The sequence below is a fragment of the Raphanus sativus genome, chromosome 3, assembly GCF_000801105.2.
Source record: "Raphanus sativus cultivar WK10039 chromosome 3, ASM80110v3, whole genome shotgun sequence".
Taxonomy (NCBI): Eukaryota; Viridiplantae; Streptophyta; class Magnoliopsida; order Brassicales; family Brassicaceae; genus Raphanus; species Raphanus sativus.
The window spans coordinates 12,729,505-12,757,070 of NC_079513.1; the positions used below are offsets into that span (position 1 = coordinate 12,729,505).

Below are 27,566 nucleotides of genomic sequence, written 5' to 3' on the forward strand. Positions count from 1 at the left end.
AAAAAAATGTGAAATATATGACATTTAGTATCATCAATTTACCTTGCTAATCACTCATAAAATATAAATTATTGTCCAAACGTTAATGCTAGCCGGTCTAATTCGGGATGGGTAGAATTCATTGATATCGGTTTAAAATCTTACCATATTATAAAATTCATGTGTAATAAAATGTAAGTATTTTCATTCGCTTTAAAAATTTACGTGTACTACATGAGAATGACTCGTAAAGCATACTTGACAATGGGAGACTGTAGTAAGAACTCTTATAGTTTGTATAGAATGTGTTATCGCTTGTGTCAAACTGTTATTGTTTGTGAAAACAAATGCTACAATGTCTCGAGACCCGTACTTCGCTAAATGCAGAGACTGTCGGGTCAAGAACAGAGTCTGCGGGTTCAACAAACCCACCCGAATCAAGACTTCATCTGTTACGTACTCCTCTCAAAGAGAGACAACAACAACAACGACGTCCCGGTGATATGCCTCATCTTCGCTTTAACATGTATCCTCTTCGCTATCTCCGTAGCGGTAGCCATCTTCCGATCAAGAAGAGCGAGCTTATATTAGTTATTTTTTTATGAAATTCTCTTCTTTTCGTAGATATTTGAAACTTGTTAAGCAAGAAAATAAATATTGTTATCTCTACTTAAAAAAATTATTAATTTTAATTAATAAAAAGGTCCTCAAATAAATCCCACACAAAACGCCAAAAATACCAAAAATACCAAGGTCGAAGATTAATAAAAGGGTTAGATATATACAAAGTTCATAACGTAAACAATTGTTCTCGATCTTCTTCTTCTTCTTCATCTGTATACCATAGAGTTCCTTTATATCGTTCTGATATACCATTTGAAGGTTATGTTATTCAAACATAGACGGTCGTCACGATAATGTCCATGTTATTAAATAAAAAATGTGTTTGAAGATTATGTTATTCTAACAGACCAAACTCATCAATTAACAAAACCGTTCTTGCATGAATTAAAAAGGCAAAGGAACGTGCATGAATTGATAACAAAAACAGATTGTATGAAGTCATTATCTCTTCATTTTATATAGTTGATCATTAACAAAACCTAAGAGAGACCTCGACCAACCAACCTCGCAACTCATCAACTGACCGCAAAACTATATATTTACGTGAAAAAACAGAGAAGATACTGAGAAGAAACTGAGAAGAAACTGAGACGATGCGGAGAAGAAACAGAGGCAATTGCGCGAGGTTTATATATATAACTCATCAACACGATTGTCATGATCTTGCTCATGTCTTTGCGTCATCCCATTGCGAGAGGTTTATATATATATGAAATCATTCCACGTCCCAAGCTCAAGACTTCTAAACCCTCTACATCACATCCCTTTGGATTTTTCTTTACAGAACTAAAGCTTCATGATTTGAACCCGAAGGAGTGCAAGAAGTTGTGCGTAAGTCTCAATAGCATCCTTAACTTCTCCTTTGGCTACACGAACCTTTGCATTCAGACGTAACAGCTTCCCTTGTTCCCACTTCCCTGTCTCGTTAAGCGCTGCATCCACGATAAAACCCGAGCCAGAAGCAACCATACTTGAAGACCAGACTCTGCTGCAACCTTCAATGCTTGCATAGCGTATGCTAACGTTGAATCAAACTTCCTCTCCTCTCCATTCTCTAATGCAAGATGGTATGGCAATGCATAAGGGAACTCAGAAGAACACGTCTCGCTTTGGGTTATGTTCGCTATGAACAATGGTTGTTCCTTTACATCCTCGCGCCTCCTTCTCTTTACACCGTCTCTTCCTCCTCGCTTAGTTACCTTGACAACTAAAATTAAAGCAAGATACGTACGTTTACGTACGCAGAGAAAACGTTCAAGTAGTGTTTCAGAGAGACAAAGAGACATGAAATAGAAACAGAGAAATCTCACCGAAAATGCTTCTAAGTGTTTCTGGTTCGTAGTGGTGAGTTTAGTACGATCTATATCCTTTTGTTGAGATGGGGATTCAAACTATATGTTGTTATTGTGGTTGTTTCTTGTCGTTTGACGTCAAAGCTATGAAAAAAAAATTCGTTATGTTCCTTTGTTATTTAAGCAAAAAAGGAAAGAAAGTTAAGCATTAAATGTTGTTTTTTTTTTCAAATCGCTCACAGAGTGACACGTGGATCCGAGCCTTCTCATGCATTCTCACAAAAATCGTTTAAGGAAAGCCTTAAAAATGCTTCTCCTTTAATATATAGGGGATTTCTTAGCAAAAACTAAAACCACGTGTTCTAGGTTTCCTTGAGCAATGTACAAGATTTTTTATTTTCTTTGTCTTTTCCTTGAAGTATCAATATTTCAACATTTATCCAAATTCGTGAAGAAGAATTGATGAGGTCCGGCTAAATGTCATGTTGATTTTATTTGCTGGCGGATAGGGTAGAATGGCATTTCCCTAATAATGTGAAATACACAGTCAAACCAAGATATCAAGTAGAACGAATTTATCCAGATAATAAAAAACCACTAGTAATGTTCGGACCCATAGTCAACTTACTGAAAGCATTTTGCTGAAAAATACGGTGCCCATGAAGAAAGCATTTTAATGGTAACTGGTATCAGGGTGTATAGCAGTCAATAAACATTTACGAGCGACAGGAATGCAAAAAAATTTATGTTGTGCCAGATGGGAGCTTCAGAGGAATCAATAAACTATATATTTTTAATGCCTTCCAGCCCATTAGGTTTAGGCGTTCTAAAAAATACCATCAAATCGCCTAATCTTTTTCAACTTGTTCTCTCTGCACGAATATGAATCACCTATTTTGGAGAATTATCCTGCAAATTGAGGATCATCAATTTGCATGGATACTGTGATACATTTGTAAAGGAATGAACAACAAAATTTTCATTGATTTTAACATTGACCCCCAAGGAAACGCTAAAATCAGTGGAAACAAAAACAAACTTTGGACTCAGGCATATGTATTGAACACACAGAGGACATCACAATATGTAAAGGTTACAAACTTACCACAGGGTGATCGTGTTTTACAGAAAGATCTTTCAAAGATAAAGAGTTTTTTCAGGACAAAATTGGTATCAAATTTTGATGGTTTGATGGGGGCAAGAAACGTTTGAACTACTTTCTCACATTTTTCATTCGAAGCTGAAAGCACTAATATGAGAAAATTTCGTCAGATTCATGTCACATTTGTAACAGATAGTTTTCAACTGATGACGATGATTTCAGAACCAGAAAATACAGCTTTTACAAATTATTGGGAAGATATCAAAATCCTGAAAAAAATCTTCATGTATCCTAATGCATAATTAAAAGGTGAATAATCTACCACGCATTATCAGGAAACAAATGTATTTCTTCGTTCACATAGATGCAATTTAATTTGTAGAGTCGGTATGAATATATGTATGTTGATATAAAAAATAATAATAAAAAGAGATTAGTGATAATATAATAACGATTCCAGATTACTAAGACTCAACAATTTCTTGTCTATCACTTAAATTTAAATTCCAAAACTACAAAATAATGTATATTAGTAAAAAAAAATCTAATTCCTTTCTAATATTTTAAAGGACCTTGTTAATTATACTTTTATTTTTAGTTAAAATTACTTATAATCAAATTTAATAAGAATAATATTTATAACAGAGCTTAATTCTACTAAAACTATTCAGTTAAATAATATTTATCTAATAATGAATCGATGACCACATTTTTAATTTAGTTTATTAAACTAAAAATAACTGATATAAAATTTAAAAATAATTATTAAAAATAAATTTAGCCAAAAAAAAAATATATATATAAATTTAATTGTATTGATGTAGGTCTTAATAATTTTAGCTAGATTAGTAGTAAATAATTGTTATTACACTACTATATTTGTATATAAACTTTTAGTAAAGTTAATTATATTTTAACCATAAGTATTACATCTTTATTCGTGTGTAATTTTTTTTTATATTTTAAAATTTAGCTATTAATATTTGTTTATAATATTTAAATTATATTTGAATTTTACAAAACGTTTATATGTTTTGTGATATTATATTGTGTTTACTATTTCTAAAATATTTGTTTTAGTTTTAGCAACATTCGATATTATTAGTGTAAAAGAAAACCAAAAAATCAAAATCAAAACCTAAAACTACCATTCGAGTTTTTCAAAAAAAAAAAAACTAAAATCTACACAAACTTTTTTCAAAAAAAACTAAAAGTTAAAATTCTTAAAACTAAAATCTAAATACCAAAAACTATAAATCATCCAGACAATTATCATCATCTAAGGTGTTTCCCAGTTCGTTAAATTCACTAGATTCGATTCTTTTTTGTTTCCCAGTTCGTTAAATTCATCTTCCCTTTTCTAATATATCATAGAGAAATTCAATAATTCAAATTTCACAAATCGAAAGGCCTTTATTATTATTATTCATATTGCTTACATCACAAACAAACACTACATAAGCAACAACGAAGACGAAGAACACTTTAAAAAGAACCATTTAAATCATCGTTCATCACGAAGCCTTCTTCTCGAGCTTCGAAGCTTCCAGATCCGCCGCCTTCTTCAGCAAATTATCATCATTGTCATCCAACGCCATCGTGATCGGACACGATCCGAGCCCGTCGGCAATCGCTAGCACGATCTTCTTCATCTCCGATCTGAACTCCTCCAGATCCACGGAACCGCTCTGATCCGTGTCGAACTTATCGAAGATCGAGTCGTACAGATTCGTCAGCTCCTCCTGAGGTGTCACCACGTCGACGCCGAAGTGCGATTCCAAAAGCCTCATCGATTCGAACGTCTTTCGTAGCTCGGATCGAGATAAAACGCCATCGTTGTTTAGATCCAGAGCCGCGAACCTCTCGTCTATGGTCTTCTTGAACTGCTCCTCGTCCTCCACGAACGACCGCACCGTTGATCCGTCGATCACCACCACTCCCATTTTCTTACGGTTTTAGCTTTTTCTCGTTTATTATCGCGAGGAAAATCAATAGGGAGCGAATTAAATAGCATTGGCATATAAGTATAGCTTAGGAGTCGGTGAAGATAACCTTAATGGGCCTGTAGACAATTGTTTCCTCTTTTGGGCCTTGCCCATGGGCACGTGCATGTCAGCATGTGGGTGTATCTCTAGTCAGGTAAGACCCATAGTTAGTGTATGAATGATTAGTGTCATTTTTGCAAGTTGACAAACAAAGAACCTCTCTTTTAAGTTATAACATCAAAGCAAATTGTATGAATAATTAGTGTCATAGTTGCATGCTTTGAATACAAATGAACAGGTGGTCGGTTTTGAGATTCTTGTTATAAAATAATTAGTTTTTGCATGTTTTGAGTACAAATGAAAAAGGCGGTCGGTATTGAGAATCTAATTATAGAAAATTTAGTACAGGTGTTCGGTTTAAGATTCTGGTTATAAAAAATTTAGTTTGCATGTTTTGATTACATATGAACAGGCTGTCGGTTTTGAAATTCTGGTTATAAAGAATTTAGTAAATTAATAAAACTTCGCTTTAAGTAATCTGAAAAGTGTATATATATTTTTGAAATAAAAATATATATATTTATGTATACCAATTTTTAAAATTTTAAGAGTTTTCTGTAATGTTTCACTTGCATGTCTATGACCGATTCTATAGATAATATATGTAGAAACGGTGCAGCTGTTATGCAGAAATGAATTATGGTTCGTAATATGGCAATTCTCTCAAATAGCAATTTCTAAGGTTTTGTAATAAAAATAGTCCTAAAAAAATAAAATGATCAAAATATATTTTTTTTTATTTTGAAATTTTAAATATTCATTTTTTATTTTTTGAAATTTGAAACCATATCCCCAAAACCTACCTTTTAACTATAAACCCTAAGTTTAGATTAGTTAATCTAATAGGTATAGATGTATTTAATAAAAAAAAATTATCATTTTTCTTCTTTGAATGCTATTTTGTGAAAATAAACTTAAAAAAGTCATCTAAGAGAATTTTTTTGTAAATATTGGGAGTTATAAATAATTTGGTAAGAATTTTAATAAGATTTGTCTATTAGTTAAGAATTTTATTTATGTATAAAAATTCTTAAAATATTTTAAAGATCTATACTAGTGTCTAACTTTTCTAAATGATTGGTATTCAATTTACATGGATCTGAAAGAGCACAAGGAGACGAAAATAGTGACAATATTCCTGGTTTAAGTAAATCAACCAGAGTTGCAACTTTTTCTACATCAAAACAAACAAAGACTGTTAAGTTCAAAAAAAAAAAAAAACAAAGACTGTGATAAATAACAAAGAATCAAACCAAACACTTTAAAGAAAAAGTAAATAAATATACATCATTGTTCATCACCAACCCAGTTTCCTTTAAGTTTAGGCCCAGTTGGACCATCTTCACCATACACTTCATCAGGAATCTTCTTCACCAAGTTAACAAAAGCCCTTTTCAAAGCTCCAAACAAAAACCTTTCAATCCTCTTAACATCATCTTCAATGCTATAATCAATCTTAGGTCCCCACTTCCTAAAATAGTTCACCCACGGCGGCTCCACCACTCTTCCACCGCCTCCACCATACTCCGCCGCAATCACCTCGTACCCTAACCCCGTATCAAATACCTTCTTGCTCTTCGCCGTATCATTCCTTATCCCAACCCCATTGTCACCTTGCAACACAAGTCCGGGCTTCGGATACATAGCGTGTCCATGAAGCGACGCGTACGCAACAGGCTTGTTGCTTCCTCCACCTTCTCGGAACTCCAAATCGCAAGCGTCGATCCATTCTCCTCCACTGTGCTGCGATAAGAACACTCTCCATAACTCTCCGGTGAAGTTGCTTATACGTAACGTCACGTGTTCCCAGTCTCCGATGTGCTCGCCGATTCTCCCCAGCGGCAAGGTTATGAGTTTGACCTTGGCTCGTGCTGGGCCATTGAAAGGGTAGAATATCCTGATAAAGATATAAACTGAGAGAGATTTCTTAAACGTTTTACTCTTATTTTGCTTGCCTTCTTACACTCACATTACAACTCTTTTTATACAGACCTTGAGAACAATCTAGATCCTATCCACAGCTTTACACAGCTGTCATAGATCAGTCACACAAAGGATCAAATCTGTTACAGAGAGAGAGCGTCTCCTTTTCCGTACTCGAGCTCGTCTTCTTCCTCAACGTCTCTCTTTGTTTTGTCTTACTCTGTTTCTGCTCTGGGCCCGTCATCTTCTTCTTTTCTTCGTGGCCCATTGGGCTGTCCTTACTTACATTCCCCCTCAAACTCGTGTCGGGTGTAGCAGAGACACCGAGTTTGTCTCGTAAGCCCATGAACATTTGTCTTGACAGCGACTTCGTGAATATATCTGCTAGCTGAGCTCTCGATGATATATGCTTAGTCTCGATGAAACCAAACGCTACCTGCTCCCTTATGTAATGGTAGTCTGTTTGGAAGTGTTTTGAACGTCGATGGAGAGCCGGGTTCGCAGACAGATAGACAGCCGACAAGTTATCGCAATGCACAACTGTAGCTTGATATTGAGGGATCTTGAGGTCACGAAGTAAGTTGGATACCCACGTGAGCTCCCGTGCAGTTGTGGTGAGAGCTCTGTACTCTGCTTCCGTCGAGGAGTGGGAGACAGAGTCTTGTCTTTTCGCAGACCACGAAAGGATAGTTGATCCCAAGAATATACAAAAGCCAGCAGTTGAGCGTCTCGTGTCTTTACAACCTGACCAGTCGCTGTCGCAGAAGGCGGTGAGAGTCATGTTGGGATCGTTTGTAATAGACAGACCAGCTTTCAGCGTTCCCTTGACATACCGCAAAGTTCTTTTGAGAAGACCAAAGTCAGAGACTGTTGGAGCATGCATTCTCTGGCATACAAAGTTCACTGCAAATTGAAGATCAGGGCGAGTGATTGTCAGGTATTGAAGCTTTCCGGCTAAGCTTCTGAAGTAGGTAGGATCAGAGAATGGCTCAGACTTTGGATCATCAAGGATAATGGGTAGTGGAGTCGGCATAGGATTGCACTCGGACATTCCTGCTTGATGAAGAATGTCAGCAGCATATCCTTCTTGATGCAAGAACAGACCATTCGCTGTCTCTTCTATTTGAATGCCAAGGAAATACTTCGGTTTTGCCACCAAGATCAAAATGATTCTGAAATGATATTCATAAAGATATGGTTTTGGCTGCACAAACCGCAGCCTTAGTTACCGAGATAGAAAGACATAACTCATATATATATGCATTAGGAAAGAACCCTAAACATATGGACTATGACATACTATTGGGCTGCTTAACATTGGTTTGGGCTTCACTTCAATACTCCCCCCGCAAACTTGGCAGCGGGTGAGTACCAAGCTGACAAGTTTGAATGCACCTGAAGATGGCTTTAAAGGAGACATGACGAGTTGAAGTAGGATGCTTGTAGTGTAGGCAAATGGCTCTTCTTCTTCATGGAAAACAAACTAAGTGTGAGATCTATTCAGGCCTATACTTGGAGAGTATCACATGGCTTCACTCAGAGGTTTCTTTTGAACTTGGAGAGCTTAGTTGATCTCACTCAGAGGTATAATTGTGACCTTTTTGTCTCACTATGAATCTAGGCTTACTTTACCTATTTCTTACTATGTCTTATGAAGAAGCAAACTCTCTTTCCACACTTACTAAACCATCCTATAACTCTCTGATTCCCATCAATATAGCACCAAAACTCTGTCTTTAAACAATCTGATTGTCTCGTTGGCATTTCAGCGAACAGCTTGTGTGCTTTAACAAAACCAGACTTGCTGCCATAAACCCATTGTTATAACCAACCGCAGCCTACTCATTTAACTTCAGGTTCCAGACCTATGAATCTAAACCAGCCAGCAAGACAATCCAAGACACAACAATTTTCCATCCTCTGTCGCAAATGAGAGAAACATAGATGATACCGTGGATAATGGTGTGGAAGCTGAATTTTCAAGAAGATGAAGTCCTCTTTCTTTCTGGCCCCTTATGAGGTCGTCCCAGCAAAGCACCTTGGAGTATTGCATCTACTGAAGATCAATGTTGAAGAGGAGACATAAAACTTCTGCCTTTGTGAGAAGAGAAACCAAGTCTCAGTTTTTTTTTTTTCCGGTGAGGGAAGACGCTGGCAAGATGCTCCGCGACGGTCTTCTTCTGGTCGGCTGTTACTCCTGGAGCCCGCCAATGCTTGAGAAGAATGAAGACACGAGCACTTGAGAAAGAAGAAACTTTCTTCTTGTCTGGATCTGTTTGTCGGAAGCTTAAAGCTGTCTGGGTGAGTATTGTCGGTTTGACAGAAGCATAAATCAAGGTGACACTTTTTTTTTTTTTTTTTTGAGTCCACAGATCGACTGCAGCTCTGATACCATGATAAAGATATAAACTGAGAGAGATTTCTTAAACGTTTTACTCTTATTTTGCTTGCCTTCTTACACTCACATTACAACTCTTTTTATACAGACCTTGAGAACAATCTAGATCCTATCCACAGCTTTACACAGCTGTCATAGATCAGTCACACAAAGGATCAAATCTGTTACAGAGAGAGAGCGTCTCCTTTTCCGTACTCGAGCTCGTCTTCTTCCTCAACGTCTCTCTTTGTTTTGTCTTACTCTGTTTCTGCTCTGGGCCCGTCATCTTCTTCTTTTCTTCGTGGCCCATTGGGCTGTCCTTACTTACATATCCATGTGGCTATGTCTGTAAACGTTGCTCCGAGCATTGGTTTGATGTGGAGATACGCTTGCGTGCTCTGCAAGTCACCTTTCTTCACACTCTCTTTGCCCTTTTTGTCTATAGGAAGGTCTAGCCAGTATGATCCATCGTTAGCTCCGCCTTGTGGAAGATTCGTACCGTTAGGTTCGATAGGGTTAGGGTTTGATTCTTCGCCTCGCTTGTAAAGCAAGCCACCGTTGCTGAAGTACCAGTTAACAGAGGAAGGTAGGTATTCTTCGTCTGGGTGGAGATATATCAATGGAGAATACGTGTTGAACAAGACTCCGGTTTGGGACCCATTAGGCATTGTAGAGAAGTTTAGTTTCGTGTTCTTCAAGCAAGATAAAGATGGAGGAGATGTGTTTTGAGGTTGCCATGTGAATGTACCTACAAAGACCCCTGTAGCTTGTGTTCCTCTAATGGTTGGTCTGAGGCTCGAGACTTTGACTCCGTTCGAATCCCATATCAATGTATCAGCTTCACATTGTTCGGTTAAGTCCGACCGAACACAGCTTAGTTTGTCTAGAGGAGGCTTTTGTGAAGAGTTTGTGACTATTAGACCAATAGCTTGATATCCATCAGGGGCCACAGGCTGCCAGAAATAGCCAGGTCCGTCTTGTTTGATCTTGAGCGACTCGGTGTTTCCGACAAGGGTGTAATCTACAGGGGGTTTCAATGTGTTGTTGCCTGAGAGATCTCTAGCTATGAGTACCCAACCGAATAGTTGACGGTTGTTTGGTTGAGCGTAGTAACCGAGAACGGAGTAACCGGAAGGGATCGAGGATGGTTCAAAGAAGGTAGCACCGAGGTTGTCTGGTCCTCCTTCATAAGTAGACCAAACCTTGTTAAACGTCGAGATTTGGCTAACCTCTAGACCTCCCAAGTCAATGGTTCCTTTCGCAAACTCACCACCTTTGGATGCAAGTCAAATCAAGATCATCAAACCGATAACCAATAAATAGAGACATGAGATAAACTAAAATTTAAGAGGTCATAAACATTTTAAACAAATCTTATAATAAAAAGTTCCTTCTACAATTTGGTGGTCATAAAACCTATATATATTAGTTACTTAAAGTCTGGGGGCTAATAAGAATATTTCATAAGGACTCGTCCTTGCCCATAGAGAGGGAGAAGAAGAAGAAACGATGAAAATACAAACCTTGAGTGAAATAAGGCAATGGTGATGGAAACTTAAAGGCAGTGTCGATGGGAAGTGCTTTGAGAATCTTTTCTGATGCATCCGAGATTGAAAGACAGTTTCCCATTTTCAGATAACAGAAAGAAAATGGGAAAATTGATTTGCAGATAGTTCAAAGGAAGAAACTTTAAGTCATGGGTTATATATATTGGCAGTATCTTGGTGTCAATAACTTAGGAATCATCAAGAACATAGAACAAAAGCAAGAGAAGTTTTTAAATGCAAAAGAGGATAAGTGTAAAGCATTTTCTTCTTTATAAATGAGAAAACACAAACGTAAACGTAAACGTAGAAGTCAAAGCTGATCGATCCAACGGATGGTGTCGTGCAAGGTTCTAATCTAAACGTACATAAGTTTATTATACCCTCTTTGTTCTTTATTCTACAATCCACATTTAACGTAACGTGCAAGGTAGAACTTGACATGTTGAGACAAGTGACAACGACTTGTTTACAGTTTATCCAACAACACAAACGTGCGGCTTGTTTAAAACATATATAAACTTGATACTTTTTTTGCTTCAAATACAAAAACATTTGTTAGTATGTTTGTATGGTAAGTAGAAATCGGTCTTCAATAGCTCACCCATATTTAGAACGTGAAAGTTATTAAGTTCATAGAGATCAAATAATGGAAAAGGTTGTCACAAACATTTTGTGGAGGAAAATTTTCATTGCTAAAGGATCAACACATTGATCAGATAGAGAGCAATTTATAAGTATAAACTGAAGCCTAGATTTTGATCTGCGGTTTCAAAGTGCAGACGTGTTGTGTCAAACATTTTGATAAAATATGCATGAAACTAATTTTTTTATTAGAAAACAAATAATTTCTATTATGATGTTTGAGTTTCAATGAATGTTCATATTGACCCAGATTTGTTAGTTTCTCACGACTCTCATGAAGAGGCCAAGCAAGAGCAGATAACTAAAGGTCCACATTTGCTTCTTCGTTCAATCTATAGAAAACTGTCTTTTGACTTTACTGACTTATTTCGTATGCTTCTTTTTCTGAATCATTCTTCAATCCAAGCTGGGAGCCATATCTTTACTTTTCTGTTTAGCTTTTTGTTATTTTTTTTTCTCTCTAGCTTTTGATGTTTCTTTTAAGAATCTCAGAAAAAATGTTATAAAATTCTCTACTTTTTGCCAAATTAAGTCTGTTGAACGTCTTCTTTTAGATGCTCCAAATTGATCAACGCTTTGATGACATTCCTTTGGATTTTCTTTTAGATACATATATGTATATTGTTAGTTGGATCTGAGTTTCTTAGTAAACTCAGCATTCACTTTCATAAAGTGATTAATAGTAGTACATTCCGAATGTCATTATGAATAAGTGAAAACTTGCTTTGTAAGGACAATGAGGTTAAGGACTGGGACTGTACATGTGGTGGAAGGAACAGCAATGGCGTTGGATTTAACGGTCACAGAGGCGTCAGAGTTAGGCCATACGTACGGTCTCCGGTGCCTCGACTCATATGGACGTTGGAGCTCCACTGTTGTTTCCTTAACGCCGTCGATATGCTTAGTGGCCAACATAGTGCGTTTCTTTTTTCCTTCAATCTTTCGAGAATAATACAACATTTTGTTACTTTTGTTTATTAAAGTTTTTGAAGGAAATCTTCACACTTTTTGCTATTTTCTTTTGTGCACTTGCTACTTTGTTTCATTTTCATATCTTTAAGTTGAGTTTTTGGATCTATAGATCATATTATACTCATTGTTTGTCTTCACCATCTTAAAGAATCTGATACGCTTGGTTAAGCATGGGTCAAAGGAAGAAGTCATAATGATGACGTGGAAGAGGGAAAGACTCTGAATCAGCTGGAGAGTTTCCAGTTAGAGAAAGAGCTGGAGTTTATATAGTTTCTATTGTTCTTTGTTATCGTTATGTGTTTGCAACTAGAACTGAGTAGTGAGATCGTGAGGTCATGAGGCGATTCTCCCATGGAGGATTCGTATTGAGAAGTTGATCGGAGAACTCGTTCTGTGAGTGATCCGATATCTTCTTGAGACTACTTTTAGTTGTAATTGTATCATTGATCAGTAATACAAGATTAGATTCAATTGGAGAAGACGTTGAGGTTGAGTATATAGGTATCAATCTTAACAGAATCACCCCTTAGCCAAGTGTTTTTGAACCAAGCCTCACATTTTTGGCTAATTTGTTTCATCCACATGTCTTCAAGTTTGGATTTGTTGGGGAATTTCTACAAAGTATGAACATTTTATCATTTTTTGTCTTCAATACCATAAAGAATCATCTTGCTCAAGTTGTTGAAATTTTTCTACTTTGTTTCATTGATACATATTAAAGTTAAGAGCTTTTCTGGATATTTCTTAAAAAAGATTGAAAATTTCTCATTATTTTCTGTCATCATCTGTCAAGGATAGTTTTCATCAAGTTCCTGAACCAAGCTCACAAGTCACACTTTTGCAATTATGTTTCATGCTCTATAAACTATTAAAGTTAGTCATTACTTTTTTCATGAATGGTTATCATAAAGAATCATCATGTTCACCTTTTTAATCTTTTGATACTACTTTGTTTTGTTTAGTTCTACTGATTTTCAGAGAAAATTTGTGTTTGCTTTATCCTCAAAGCAACGTCCAGAACACACTTTTATTATGATCAGGAAACTCAAGCCGGCAAAAACTTTCTTAAAGTGTAAGAAAGTCCAACCTCATCCTAATATTTCAACTTTCTTACAACTGTTGTTTTATTGCCTCTAGGCTAGGTGGGTCTTGATCTGGCTCATATGCCTTCGTTTCTCCACCTCTGTTACGTGTATTTACTTATTGATACTGCAATCATGGATTCATTTTTCACTCATCTAAACTTTATCGTTCAACTTTTACTCTGCGTGTCTATACCTGCAGACTATTGAGTTTCTTTGCAAAGCCAAATTCAGTGAAATTGAGAGAAGCAATCGATGGTGCTCCTTCTCCTGTTCTAAGTGCTATTGTTAAGATACCAAACCAATTCCTCCTTGTATTACTCGTAAACGTATCTGAAGGTTACAGCCTCTCACGAGCTAACCGTAAACCTCCGAGTCTCTCTCTCTCACTTTTACAATGATCAATTACGTGATCCTTCTCCCCTATCCCAATACAATGTATTTATACTCTTTATTAAACGTAACTGCTAAACTTCTTTTTCACTCAGAGTCTTTCCTTCCTTCTTTCTTGTTTCTCCTATAATAAGCTCTCCAGGGCATATCAATACCCCCTTTCCCAAGATTCAGCTTGCCCTCAAGCTGGAAAGAGGGAAACTGATGCTTCACTTCTCGTACCAGCAACCACGAACTCTCATGTTTCATCGCGATGTCATCAAGCTTGGAGGAGAAGTTACAGCGAGTCGACGAGCTCAACGACGCCGTCGCCGATTCGTCGGAACGCGTTGACAAGCTAACGAGGGCGGTGGAGATGATGGTGGAACGACAATCGAAATCAGAGATGCAGCTTCAAACGAATGATCGGACGATGCAAACGCTTCAATCAACGATAACAGCGTTGATGTCCATTGTTCGCGATCGTCTTCCGTCGTTCGACGATATCATGACGCCGATCCGAAATCCGGAGAAACAACCGGTTCAGGTAAACGCTTCGACCTCGGAACCTGGCCTTACTATTCCGTTGCGCGATTCGTCTGGTTTGGATGCGTTGATGCCAACAGAGAACAGTCAATTCAAAAAGTTGGAGATGCCGATCTTTGATGGGAAGAATCCGCACGGGTGGATCGCACGAGTCGAACGTTTCTTCCGTCATGGTCAGTATACAGAGACGCAAAAGATGCAGTTGATATCGATGAGTCTTGATGGAGTGGTTCTGAGTTGGTTCTTGTGGGAGGAGCAGCATACGCCGATGCTCAACTGGACTAATTTCAAGAAACGTATATTGACGCGATTCGGTAATCCACGCATGCGTTCTCCAAAAGAGAACCTAGCAGCACTGACTCAGACTGGTCCGGTGATCGAGTATGTTCAACAATTTGAAGAACTGGCTTCTCAAGTGACGGGAGTTGATGATGAGATGTTGGAAGCAATCTTTAAGGGAGGTCTTAAACCAGAGCTTCAGGAGATCCTTCGAATGAAAGAACCTCGTGATCTTTCTCACATGATCGCGACAGTTCTTGAGATGGAAGATGGACTGTTGTGTCAAGCGATGGTGCCAATTCGGGGTGCAGAGCAGAAAAATCAAAAGTCTACGCCGTATAATTCGTCTCGTTCTGTTACACACTCGACAGGTAACAGTACTTGGCGAACTAGACCGGTCTCTTTGCCTTCGGAGAAGACACCGAGTTCCACTGAGAAGACACAATCGGTAACCAACACGTCTACTGTGGGAACCTTGAGACGCCAATTATCACCAGCAGAGTATGAGTATAGGAGGAAGAATAGACTTTGTTATAAATGTGATGAGCGCCATACATTTGACAGACGTGTCCCAATAAACATTTACAAGTCTTAACAGTAGTGGATGGTTGTGATGTGGAGTTAGTAGAAGAGGAGCTGGTTGATACGTTTCAAGATGAGAATGGTCGTGTGACGGAGCTGATGGCATTATCTCTTAATGCGTTTTTGGGTATGCCTTCACTCACTACCACTAAGCTGCGAGGTGAATTGGGAAGAACAACAGTGATAGTGATGTTGGATAGTGGAGCTACTCATAACTTTATTTCTCCTGATGTGGTGAAACGTGCTCGCTTGAGGAGGATAGAACATCAGAATTTGGAGATTCGTTTGGGCACCGGAGTAAGAGTTGCTGGTCTTGGTGTGTGTCCTCAAGTCTCTTTCGCTGTGGCTGGTGTGGAGTTCACGACAGACTTCATAGAGTTGGAGTTGGGAAATGCAGATGTGATCCTAGGAGTGCACTGGTTGCGCACTTTGGGTACATGTGCAATGAACTGGGAGACTCATGAACTGTCATTCAACTATCAAGGACGCCGAATTACGTTCTGTGGAGATTCTTCGTTGCAATCCACGAAGTTGTCTCTGGAAACTCTAACTCCAACGCCAGTGTCCTCTCCAGTTATCGAAGAAGCTAAACAGCCTGTTCCTGAGATCATTACTTCAGTTTTGGATCAGTTTCAGGATGTTTTTGCTATACCAACGCAACTACCTCCGATTAGGAACAGAGAACACTCAATCACGCTCATGCCGGGTACTGGTCCTATCAATGTTCGACCTTACCGGTATCCTCATGCGCAGAAAGAAGAGATGGAGAGACAAGTGCAGAAGATGTTAACCGATGGGATCATTAGGCCAAGTAAAAGTCCTTACTCGAGCCCGGTTCTATTGGTTAAAAAGAAAGATGGCGCATGGAGATTTTGCGTAGATTACAGAGCCGTAAACAGAGCAACAGTTGCTGATCGTTTTCCGATACCTGTCATTGACCAGCTACTGGATGAGCTCCATGGCGCTGTGGTATTTTCAAAGCTGGATCTCCGTTCGGGTTATCATCAGATTCGAATGGTTGACAAAGATATTGAGAAGACCGCCTTTAGGACGCATGATGGGCATTATGAGTTCCTTGTAATGCCATTTGGTCTCTCCAATGCTCCTGCCACATTTCAGGCGTTGATGAACGAGCTTTTCAGACCATATCTTCGGAAATTTGTACTCATCTTCTTTGATGATCTGTTGATTTACAGTCCTACGGTGGAGTTACATGCGCAGCATTTGAAGATTGTCTTGGAGATTTTCAGGCAACATGTACTCTATGCAAATGAGAAGAAGTGTTCTTTTGGACTAAAGAGGATTGAGTATCTCGGCCATGTCATTTCTCAGGAAGGCGTCGCAACTGATACGGCAAAGACAGCTGCGATGACTAGTTGGCCAGTACCGAAGAACGTTAAGGGGTTGCGAGGATTTCTGGGACTCACGGGCTATTACCGTAACTTTGTTAAAGACTATGGTACCATTGCTCGTCCGTTGACGTCCCTCTTGAAGAAGGATCAATTCGCTTGGTCTCATTCAGCTCAGCTTGCATTTGATAAATTGGTTCAAGCTATGGTTCATGCACCGGTTCTTTCTTTGCCAGACTTTAATGAGACGTTCATCATTGAGTCAGATGCTTCTGGAACAGGCTTGGGGGCAGTATTGATGCAGAAGAAGAACCCCATAGCCTACTTCAGTCACGGGCTAACAGAGAAAGAGCAGCTCAAACCAATCTATGAGCGAGAGTTAATGGCTATCGTGCTAGCTATACGACGTTGGAGACATTATCTTTTGGGGAAGAAATTCATTGTTCGAACTGATCAAAAGAGCTTGAAATTTCTGTTGGAGCAGAGAGAAGTTAACTTGGAGTATCAGAAATGGCTACATAAGCTTCTTGGTTACGAATTCGACATTGTCTATAAACCAGGAGTTGAAAACAAGGCGGCTGATGGGTTGTCTCGGATTTCTCATGCGACTTTTGATTCTTTGATGCGTCTTACAGTTCCTAAACCACTACAGATGGAAGATATCTTGAAGGAAGTGGACAACTGTGAGTTTATTCAGCGATTGTTGCAGAACTTGCATGAGGAGAAGCCTGTGAAAGTGGGCTATTCTGTGGTTGATGGTCGGCTGTTGTACAAGCAGCGTTTGGTGATACCGGCAGATTCGAAGCACATATCATTAATACTGGAGGAGTTCCATGGCAGTAAATGGGGAGGTCACACAGGCATGTTAAAGACGATCAAGCGCATTCAAGCTTACTTTTATTGGCCAGGGATGAAACAGGTCATTCAACAGTATGTTGCGGAATGTCAGACATGTCAGACCTGCAAATATTCGACTCTATCTCCTGCTGGCTTACTCCAACCCTTACCTATACCAGAGAATGTGTGGGATGATATCTCCATGGATTTCATCGAAGGACTCCCTACTTCTCATGGTGTGAACGTTATTTTGGTAGTGGTGGACCGTTTATCGAAGTATGGGCATTTTCTGGCACTGAAACACCCTTTTTCTGCAGTTGATGTAGCTTCGAAATTCATGGCAGAAGTAGTCAAATTGCATGGCTTTCCGAGAAGCATCGTTTCAGACCGAGATAAAGTTTTTCAGAGTTCTTTTTGAAGGAGTTGTTCAAACTTTCGGGTACTAAGCTTAAGTTCAGCACTGCCTATCACCCTCAAAACAGATGGGCAGACTGAAGTGCTCAACCGATGTTTGGAAAACCTACCTTCGCTGCTTCACCTCTACTCATCCGCGTCGCTGGTTCAGCTTCTTGAGTTGGGCAGAGCTGTCCTACAACACCTCTTATCACACTGCTATCAAGACAACACCGTTTGAGTTAGTGTATGGGCGTTCTCCTCCTTCACTGTTGAAGTTTGAAAAGGGAACGACAGTGAATGCTGATCTTGAAGCGCTGTTGAAGGAAAGGGATTCGATGTTATTATCTGCTAAGTATCATTTGTTGAGGGCGAAAGGATAGTATGAAGATTGTTGCTGATAAGAGTCGTCGTGATCTGTCGTTTGAAGTGGGTCAGATGGTTTTTCTCAAGCTCAGGCCTTATCGTCAATCATCAGTGTCGAAGCGCCTTTGTCAGAAGTTATCAGCTCGTTTCTATGGTCCGTTTGAAGTTCTGGAGCGGATAGGCGCGGTGGCTTATCGCCTTAAGCTTCCAGAGGGTTCTCGTATTCATCCGGTATTCCACATTTCTCAGTTGAAGCAGGTGCGAGGCAGTTCGGTGGAGGTTCAAGAACTTCCTTCGGCTCTATCGAGAGATGATGAGTTTGTTGTGGAACCAGACGAGATTGTGGATACTCGCTATACTGAAGATGGCCATTTGGAGGTGTTGATCACGTGGAAGGTTTACCGACACATGAGAGTTCGTGGTTGCTGGTACGAGAAGTGAAGCATCAGTTTCCCTCTTTCCAGCTTGAGGGCAAGCTGAATCTTGGGAAAGGGGGTATTGATATGCCCTGGAGAGCTTATTATAGGAGAAACAAGAAAGAAGGAAGGAAAGACTCTGAGTGAAAAAGAAGTTTAGCAGTTACGTTTAATAAAGAGTATAAATACATTGTATTGGGATAGGGGAGAAGGATCACGTAATTGATCATTGTAAAAGTGAGAGAGAGAGACTCGGAGGTTTACGGTTAGCTCGTGAGAGGCTGTAACCTTCAGATACGTTTACGAGTAATACAAGGAGGAATTGGTTTGGTATCTTAACAAATGGTCGAAGCGTTTACCTGAACCGGTTGTTTCTCCGGATTTCGGATCGGCGTCATGATATCGTCGAACGACGGAAGACGATCGCGAACAATGGACATCAACGCTGTTATCGTTGATTGAAGCGTTTGCATCGTCCGATCATTCGTTTGAAGCTGCATCTCTGATTTCGATTGTCGTTCCACCATCATCTCCACCGCCCTCGTTAGCTTGTCAACGCGTTCCGACGAATCGGCGACGGCGTCGTTGAGCTCGTCGACTCGCTGTAACTTCTCCTCCAAGCTTGATGACATCGCGATGAAACTCCGATCCCAACGTCAACACGCACCAATTTGTTAAGATACCAAACCAATTCCTCCTTGTATTACTCGTAAACGTATCTGAAGGTTACAGCCTCTCACGAGCTAACCGTAAACCTCCGAGTCTCTCTCTCTCACTTTTACAATGATCAATTACGTGATCCTTCTCCCCTATCCCAATACAATGTATTTATACTCTTTATTAAACGTAACTGCTAAACTTCTTTTTCACTCAGAGTCTTTCCTTCCTTCTTTCTTGTTTCTCCTATAATAAGCTCTCCAGGGCATATCAGCTATCAAAAGCTACAGTAGGGTTTCACATCTTTTACATGTTCAAGATGAAATGTTGACAATTATATTGGGGTGGTTAGCTTACTTAGGTAATGTATTCTCACAGTAATTGCTGAGATTGTTTTCTCATCCAATGCGTATTGTCTCAACTTAAACATTACCAACATCTATTAACCATGTCATTGTAAAGGATCGTCTACAATATTGTCATCATTACATCTTTAACATATAGTATGGGCTTAGATAAATAAAGGAAACATGTCAAATGAAAGTATTGAATAAACCTTTCACCACATTCAAATATTAACCTTCCCAACTCTTAATTTGCTATTTGGACTTAAATTGGAGAATCACAATCTCAAAGACCTATTATGTTGCTTAATCACACATCTAAGTGTTTACATGGCATGGCATCTACCTATAAAACAAAACGGAATCAAAAACACGGCACCTACATTTCAAATCAATAACAAGAACTGAACTATGCACATGAATCTAAGCATAAGAAGAAATTATTCAAACTAATCATGATTGATGAATAACGACCAAAACAAAATAACAACCAAATCATACAGCTAAAAACAACAACGAAATAATGCACACCAAGTTAAAGAAAACATCAAATAATTTATATGTAATGAATATATGAATTCTTTACTCTGAAAATTAGAAATAATGAAGATTACCGTAACTTTAATTCAAACAAAAATTGATTATTATAAGAACTAATATGATCTCAGAATCCTATTCACGATTTATTTGTTTATAATATCGCTTTTGATATACAATGTTTATAAAATGTTTCATAAAATTAATCTAAATTTATATAAAATATTTGTATTACAACTTTTCGTAAGGCGGGCCAACCCTAGTATACATATATAAGAATCAAAATAGCATATTTGTCTATTTAGACATGTCCTCCATTCTTTTAAATAATTTTAATGTTTTAAAAATGAATATAATTTTTAATGATAATATTTGACATTATACTGAGGAATATAATTTTGTTCTCCCAAATTCTAAAAAACATATTATTGATATGTTAAGTTAAAGAATTTTATACACATTAATAATTTTTTTAAGATATTTGTTTACATATCATTGTATTTCTAACATATTTATAATATCAATTTTAGGTACTTAATTTTCATTTTCAAATATTTTTAACTTAATAAAAATATTATTATTTTTAATAAAAATATACATAGTGTTTAGTTTAGTGTTTAAAATTCAAAACAATAATATTCTCAAAATATTATATAAAAAGTTATACTTGGTATGTTTTTTAGAAAATTAAAGTAAATAATTTTAGGATAATAAAATCAGTGGTGCATTTAAAAATGATAAATGAGGGAAATTGTACATGATTTAATTATTTTTAGTTTAGGAATATTTTGGAAATTAATTATTTGGTTGATATTAATTAATTATAATATCCATATATATAGAAGCGCAGTATTTTTCTTTTAATGTGTCATTTCAAAATGACAAATATTTCTTAATTATAATGGATCATGTTTTTATAGTATAGATTATCTACTATAGTTACAGTTTGTTGATTGCTTATGTTTTTAAAATATTATTAGATGTTAAAAACGATTTACAAAGTTACACACTTATCCTCATCTAATTTGAAAAATAAATATATTTTCTTATAGTTTGAAGATATTAATTCTTTAATTCACCTAACTATTATCTTGTGAAAATTTCATATATTTCTCCTACTATTTCATAATATTTTATATATGACTTAAATTTATATAACAGATTAAGTATTTCCATTTACAAATAATTAACAACCAAAATATGATTTTGTAGAGAAATACAATTGTTTGCCAGAAGAACTTATCCAAAACTTCGACTGAAAACACAATAATAATTGGGCTTCGCTGATAAAAAATACGTGTTAATTAGATTGGTCAAGATATATAAAAGAACAGATTGCGATTGGTCTTAAAACTCTCGTTTCTGATTGGTTGACGCTATAGTTACAGAAATTAATTGAAAGAATATTACAAAAAACAATAACATATCAATGTAATTATCTCTAAAAGTAAGGTAGAATCTATAAGGTAATCTCTTTTTAATATTATAGATTTATCAAACACACATATTCTTATTATTATATTTTACACTTTTTTTTCAAATACAGACATGTGAAATCAATCTGAAAAGCTTTTACAGACATAATATCAAGGACACATAAACATGATGACGTGGACTTTTTTTAGTTAAACCACGACTATCACATGTTCGTTCTTATTTAAACCACACATGTGAAATACTGAAAAGCTTTGGCGCACCGATCCAAATCAAAGACAATTAGCGTTTCGACCAGGACCACCATAGAAGAAATGTTGCCCCCAATAAGAACTACCAGTGTCTCCTGCTTTAATGGTATAACAGTTACCGTTACTTGCATAGGGGTAAAGTCCTTGTGGTTCTCTCAGAGTATTGGCTCCATCAACTGTCTCTAGTTTCCTGAAATAACTAGCTTTCTTATACCATTCGTCTGCAAAATGGCCACTTCCCATATCAGTGTTTGTGTGTCTCCCATCGGTCCTTTGGTTTACAATTTCACCTCCCCATTGAACTTTCGTAGCTCGATCTCCTAGAGAAGTGAATATGTTGCCAGGCCAGTACCCGACATACTCTTCACCGATCATTAGCCACCAGTTTCCGCTAGACTAAAATTAATTGACATTAATCCATTGTGGCTTTAGATGCAGACATAACCTCGGGTGCAACTCAAGTTACGTCTACTATATGGGGCATCAAATTATACACTGCTATTAATTATATGCCCTTGTCAACTGTGCAGTCATATTTGTTTTTCCTTTTCGCTGGTTTTTAAAAACTTTTTGTTTTTTTTTTGTTTTTTCTTTACCTTCGAGATATTTTAGTTAGTTTGCCTCTTTAATCAAAGATGTATGCTTTTCCTATAGGAGTGATAAAGGGTATTTGATATCTACTTAATAATATGATATTAGGCAGAGCATTTTGAGATATTATAGATTCATAAAATACATATGTTTTTGGTCTATGCTCCTAACTGAAATATTTTAGCAATCCGCCTCTGTTGTTAAGAAAATAAATATTACAGAAAAAAATATGTTAGTAGTTTACAAAAGAAAAAGTTAGTACCTTCCATATAAGCATGGGGAGACCGTACTGAACTCCGTCATATTGTGAGATCTGAGCGAAGGACCCACCTGGAGTTATCGTTTTGCTCGTCTGAACAAAACCTGAGCAGCCAGTGTTGTAGCATCCTGTACTTTGGTAATAATCCCTCTGTTTCTCAAAACAATTCAACTATGATTAGCTAGTATTCATGGGTCCTTTCTGTGCATAAAAAATTAGATTGTCCTTTTTACCAAAAAGATGATTGTCTTCAAAATAAGCAAGAGAGGCTCATAAGCAAAGCCAAGGTTGTAAATTTTTTCTTACAAGAAAATTTTTAAATAGACTAGTGGCTTTTCCATGACAATATATTGGACTCTCATTAATGCTATCATAATAGTAATATATGTGTTTCCGAAACAGAAAAAAAAACTTCGATCCTGATAAGAAGTCAAAAACTACTGAGAATAAATTTTTTTTCTATCGATTAGAGTTACACACACACATATATAATATTTCATCAGAAAGTGTCATTTTAACCATTTTTATTACTCAAAAATTGTCACTTTACTACTATACTAAAATTAGTTATAAACTATATTAATTTTTAAAATAATTTTTTTTTTATAACTCCAAAATAATTTTATTTATTTCAAATACTATCGGTCAGAGAGCTGTAATTAATAACAATTTACTTATATTTTAATTGATATTTTAATTTGTGTAAAAAATGTTAAAATAACATTTATTCAGAATATGTATTTTAGGGAGGGAATATGTATTTTAGGGAAGAGGGGAACTTACCGTCCAGTAAACAAACAATCTAAGATTGCTGTCGCCATACAATATTGGGCACACCTATAAATTAAGCAAACAAAGGTCTTAGTTGAAAGTTTTTTGCATTTAAAGTACTTCATGTAATTAAAGATTGGAACGAAAGAAGTGTAAGACCTGCAAACCAGCTTCAATTGTGTTAGTATCATAACCAGATCCAGACACAAGCCAAGTCTGAGCCAAGCTGAACTCGTTGGGAACCTCAACTTCTGGTCTCCACATATTTATTTCAAACTTTGTCCCGTAATAATTTCCGTCCCTTGAGTTCATGATTGCGTACTAAACCGGCTCCAACAGTTGCGAAAGTGTTAAATGAAAAACTACAGATCTTTTTTTTGAGCAAAAAAGTACAGATCTAATCATCAACGTTAAAAACAAAACCTGGAATCACAACTTCATTATAATTGAGTTGAGAAGCACGTATAGTATTTCATAAATTATCAAAAAATCTAATGTAGAATATACACTTAGTTTTTCCTTCCTGGTAAAATGTTAAATTTATACACTTTAGTTATAGATCATGTTACATGATTTATAGTAACTTAGTATAAGTTTGTATGGCACATATATATTATATATACATACACTAATATAACAGTATCATTTGACACATAATTTGGATATTTCTGATTAAAAGATATGACTTATGAGATAGGTGATGTAATAAAAAGATAGTAAAGAATCACAGATTACAACAAAGTATGTACAACTAGATGTTGTTTGTGTTTAAGAATTATTTTCTAAGTTATTTGTGTTTTCTGATAATAAGAATCACATGTTGCACAAAAAGTACTAACATAAATTTAGATATCTATTAAATATTAAATATTATTTTGTTCTCGCTGAAATATATTTTTCTAGCTGCACATGGCCACCAGTAAATAAGTAACACAAGGACAATGCATAAAAGGTGTACCTCATGGCCTTCTCCAGGGTTGCTCTGACGAGTCCCTTTCCCGAGACTCCTATGAGTCTTTTTCCCGAAACTCTCAATGGATTTTGCTCGTAAGATATCTTCCTTCTTCGTTCTTCTTATAGGAACAGTGTTATCTGGACACACTCCACTTTTGTGCCACACCTGTGTTATATCCATTGCCTCTTTCTTGGCGTACGTAGCTTCCGGAATAAAACTCGGCCTCATCTACGTACGAAAACATTCTGTTTCAACATAATCATGCATGTAACTAAAAAAAAGGAGAAACGAAGACAAACCTGGATGGTATGGTTTTTAAGTAGAGGGTGGTCAAAAGCTGGTTGATTACTTATTGGAACACAGTCTATTATATCTCCATCTTCACTCTGTAAGACATATTAACGGGGAAAAAAATCAGTCTCTTTTTTTGTGAATAAGCACGGAGTTACGACGAATAGGGGATTCCTAATATATTAAGTTAGAAACAAAAGTAAAAACTTACATTTTATGCCACTTATTTATAAGTTCAATTCATCTCTGTTTACTAACAGTATATTAAACACTGCTAGGTATAATTTTCAAAACTACTTTTGTCGATAAGAAATGAAAAATAAAACATGTAAATTAGTGATAAATTTCGCTTGAGTACATCTATAAAAATTATCTATACTATTTTACATTATGATGTCACATATTAAATTATTTTCGTATGGCAAAATTATAACAACAAAATCTCATTTGAGATAATGTAATAATAATTAGCTATTTTTGGACACAATAGTATACATATATAGATAAGTTAACTAATGCAAAAAGTAACATATAACCACAATCTCGGATTTCTTCAATCTTTTAATATATTATTTTCCGCACAACAGAAAATAATACTCTTTTTATGTAACGCAGAAAATAATACTTTGTTGTTTAAATACCTTAATGGATTTGTGAGCAGGCTTATTGAGCCGCTTCAAAAGTCTTTGTACTTTGATTTCTTGTTGATCAGATAACTGTTTTCCATAAACACAAGGAGAGACTATCACTGTTATCACCACCAGAGCTACGGTGTAACCAACAATTCCCATCACAAGAATGCTTATAGTTCCTAACTTTTAATTTCTGAATCAATTACTCGAAGTTTGTATTTTCATCAACTACTCCTTGGAGTTTAAATAGAGGGGAAGAATGCTAATTTATTCAACCATTAATTAAGAAATTAGCGCATAAATCATCATGTTATAAATTTCTCAGTGGTGATAATCATAATACATTATGGGAAAAACATTGACCCATGACTTGAAACATAACAGCAATATTAGAATATGTAAAACTAAGAAAGTAAAAAAAAATGTCTAAGAATATTTCATTTTACGAAACCCCAAAATTAAGGGTCTAGGGCAACCAAGACATCTAGAAATTGTATTAGGTATTTTGAATTTTTTTTTTGATAATTTATATAAGAAATAAATTGACCAATAAAAAAAATATAATTGGAAGGAATTCTAATATTTCTGCACATCTCTGCACCGATGCCGTTTTTTCTTTCCTTTCATCTCACTATTTTCTAATTTTTTATCCTAAGATACTAATTAAAAACTTGTGTTAGAGGGCTTAGAGCATCTCCAAAAGGATTCTCTATTTTAGAGTTTGCAAAACTCTAATTTTGAAGTTTCATTGTGTTCTTTTTTGGAATAAACTAAACAAAGTGAAATATCATAAGAGAAGAAAGGCCCACAGAAAGTTTGAAAGCAAACCACCAAGTTCGGGATGGATTGGTGTTGTTCCTCTACGCCTAGGACACCAGAATATCGAACCATGAACGAAGAAAGGCATGCGAGAAAAGCATATTGGCTAGTTCGAAATGGTGAATTGAGGTAGAGTAGACCGATGATCCTGTAGTCATTTGGCCGGCTATTGAAAGAAAAAAGCTTGCATCTGCTCCCTCTATTATATAACCGGTCCCATCTCTCTCCAAACCTAACGTGGTAGTTTTTGAGAGGCACGGCACCGAAAATGTATCAGGGCTCAAGTGATTCACCGAAGCGACGAGACCTTGCAAAGCTGCTTTTCAAGTGTCAGTAGCGGAACGTTCTGTCAATCGGAGAAGGTTTTTGGTGACAAGACCTGGAGATATTACCAAACTTCAAAATTATTTGTATTTTACACTATAGTCTTTATATTTGTTATAATTAATATAAATCCATAAAACTTATAAATAACTAGCACATATATAAAAATATCACATTTATATTAATTAATAAAATCTTACAATAAATATATAAATTATAAATATAAATACATAACTAAATATTAAACTACAAGAAAAAGACACTATATTTTGAAGCTTACAAAATTTCATATTTGAAGTTTAAAGGTGTTTTAAAACTTCATATTTGAAGTCTAAAGATGTTTTTAAACCTTAAAATTTCTAATTTGAAAGTTTATATTTAGTTTTATGTGTAAAACTAAAATTTGTGAAAATAAATATAAAATATTATAAGATATGATTTTTTAAAAGATTAAAATGATAAAAAAAACATGTAATATATAATTGTAAGGACCAAAATGCAAATAAAATGTGAAACTTCAAATTTGAAGTTTTGAGTAGTGACACTCTATATTTGAAGTTTCACTACTAAAAACTTCAAATTTGAAGTTTTGAAGTTTCTTTTTGGAGAACAAAAAACTTCAAATATGAAGTTATAGAGTGTCTTTTGGAGATGCTCTTAGAGGTAACATAAAAAGACTGATTTTCTTAATTTTAAATCAGAAGATTAAGGTGCTGACTGGTTTTCCCGCTACCACCCGCAAACGCAGCTTTTGCGGTTCATAGCGGTTGTTGGCGTTTCAAAACAATCACAGAAAACGATACAAATCGTTTCAAACCGCTCCGAACCTCTTAAAATCAAAAGCTGGTTCCAGCTAGCGTTTGCGGTTGCGGACGGTTGCGGGAGGGTAAATTCTTTTTCTTTAAAAACAGAATAAATAAAAATAATACTAAAAATATCCAATAAAAATCTTCAATTGAAATAATAGAAATTGTAA

At 36.3% G+C, this 27,566-nt stretch overlaps 3 protein-coding genes across 3 annotated transcripts; all 3 read right to left on the reverse strand.

The window, feature by feature from the left end:
- Positions 1-4,390: 4,390 nt before the first annotated feature.
- On the reverse strand, positions 4,391-4,993 carry LOC108845842 (uncharacterized). Its single transcript, XM_018619036.2, has one exon. It carries the CDS (start codon positions 4,938-4,940, stop codon positions 4,512-4,514), a length of 429 nt encoding a protein of 142 aa, XP_018474538.1. The 5' UTR covers positions 4,941-4,993; the 3' UTR covers positions 4,391-4,511.
- A 3,139-nt stretch (positions 4,994-8,132) lies between these two features.
- Positions 8,133-11,203, reverse strand: LOC108843929 (hypothetical protein At1g04090-like). The gene is made up of 2 exons (XM_018617091.2): positions 10,866-11,203; positions 8,133-10,615 (listed from the first exon to the last, which is right to left on the reverse strand). The coding sequence occupies exons 1-2, from the start codon at positions 10,969-10,971 to the stop codon at positions 9,663-9,665; spliced, it is 1,059 nt and encodes a 352-aa protein (XP_018472593.2). The 5' UTR covers positions 10,972-11,203; the 3' UTR covers positions 8,133-9,662.
- Positions 11,204-21,721: 10,518 nt separating this feature from the next.
- On the reverse strand, positions 21,722-25,667 carry LOC108846277 (uncharacterized). The gene is made up of 7 exons (XM_018619499.2): positions 25,457-25,667; positions 24,824-24,910; positions 24,528-24,752; positions 23,729-23,890; positions 23,582-23,635; positions 22,802-22,948; positions 21,722-22,344 (listed from the first exon to the last, which is right to left on the reverse strand). Exons 1-7 carry the CDS (start codon positions 25,604-25,606, stop codon positions 21,970-21,972), a joined length of 1,200 nt encoding a protein of 399 aa, XP_018475001.1. The 5' UTR covers positions 25,607-25,667; the 3' UTR covers positions 21,722-21,969.
- Positions 25,668-27,566: the final 1,899 nt, after the last annotated feature.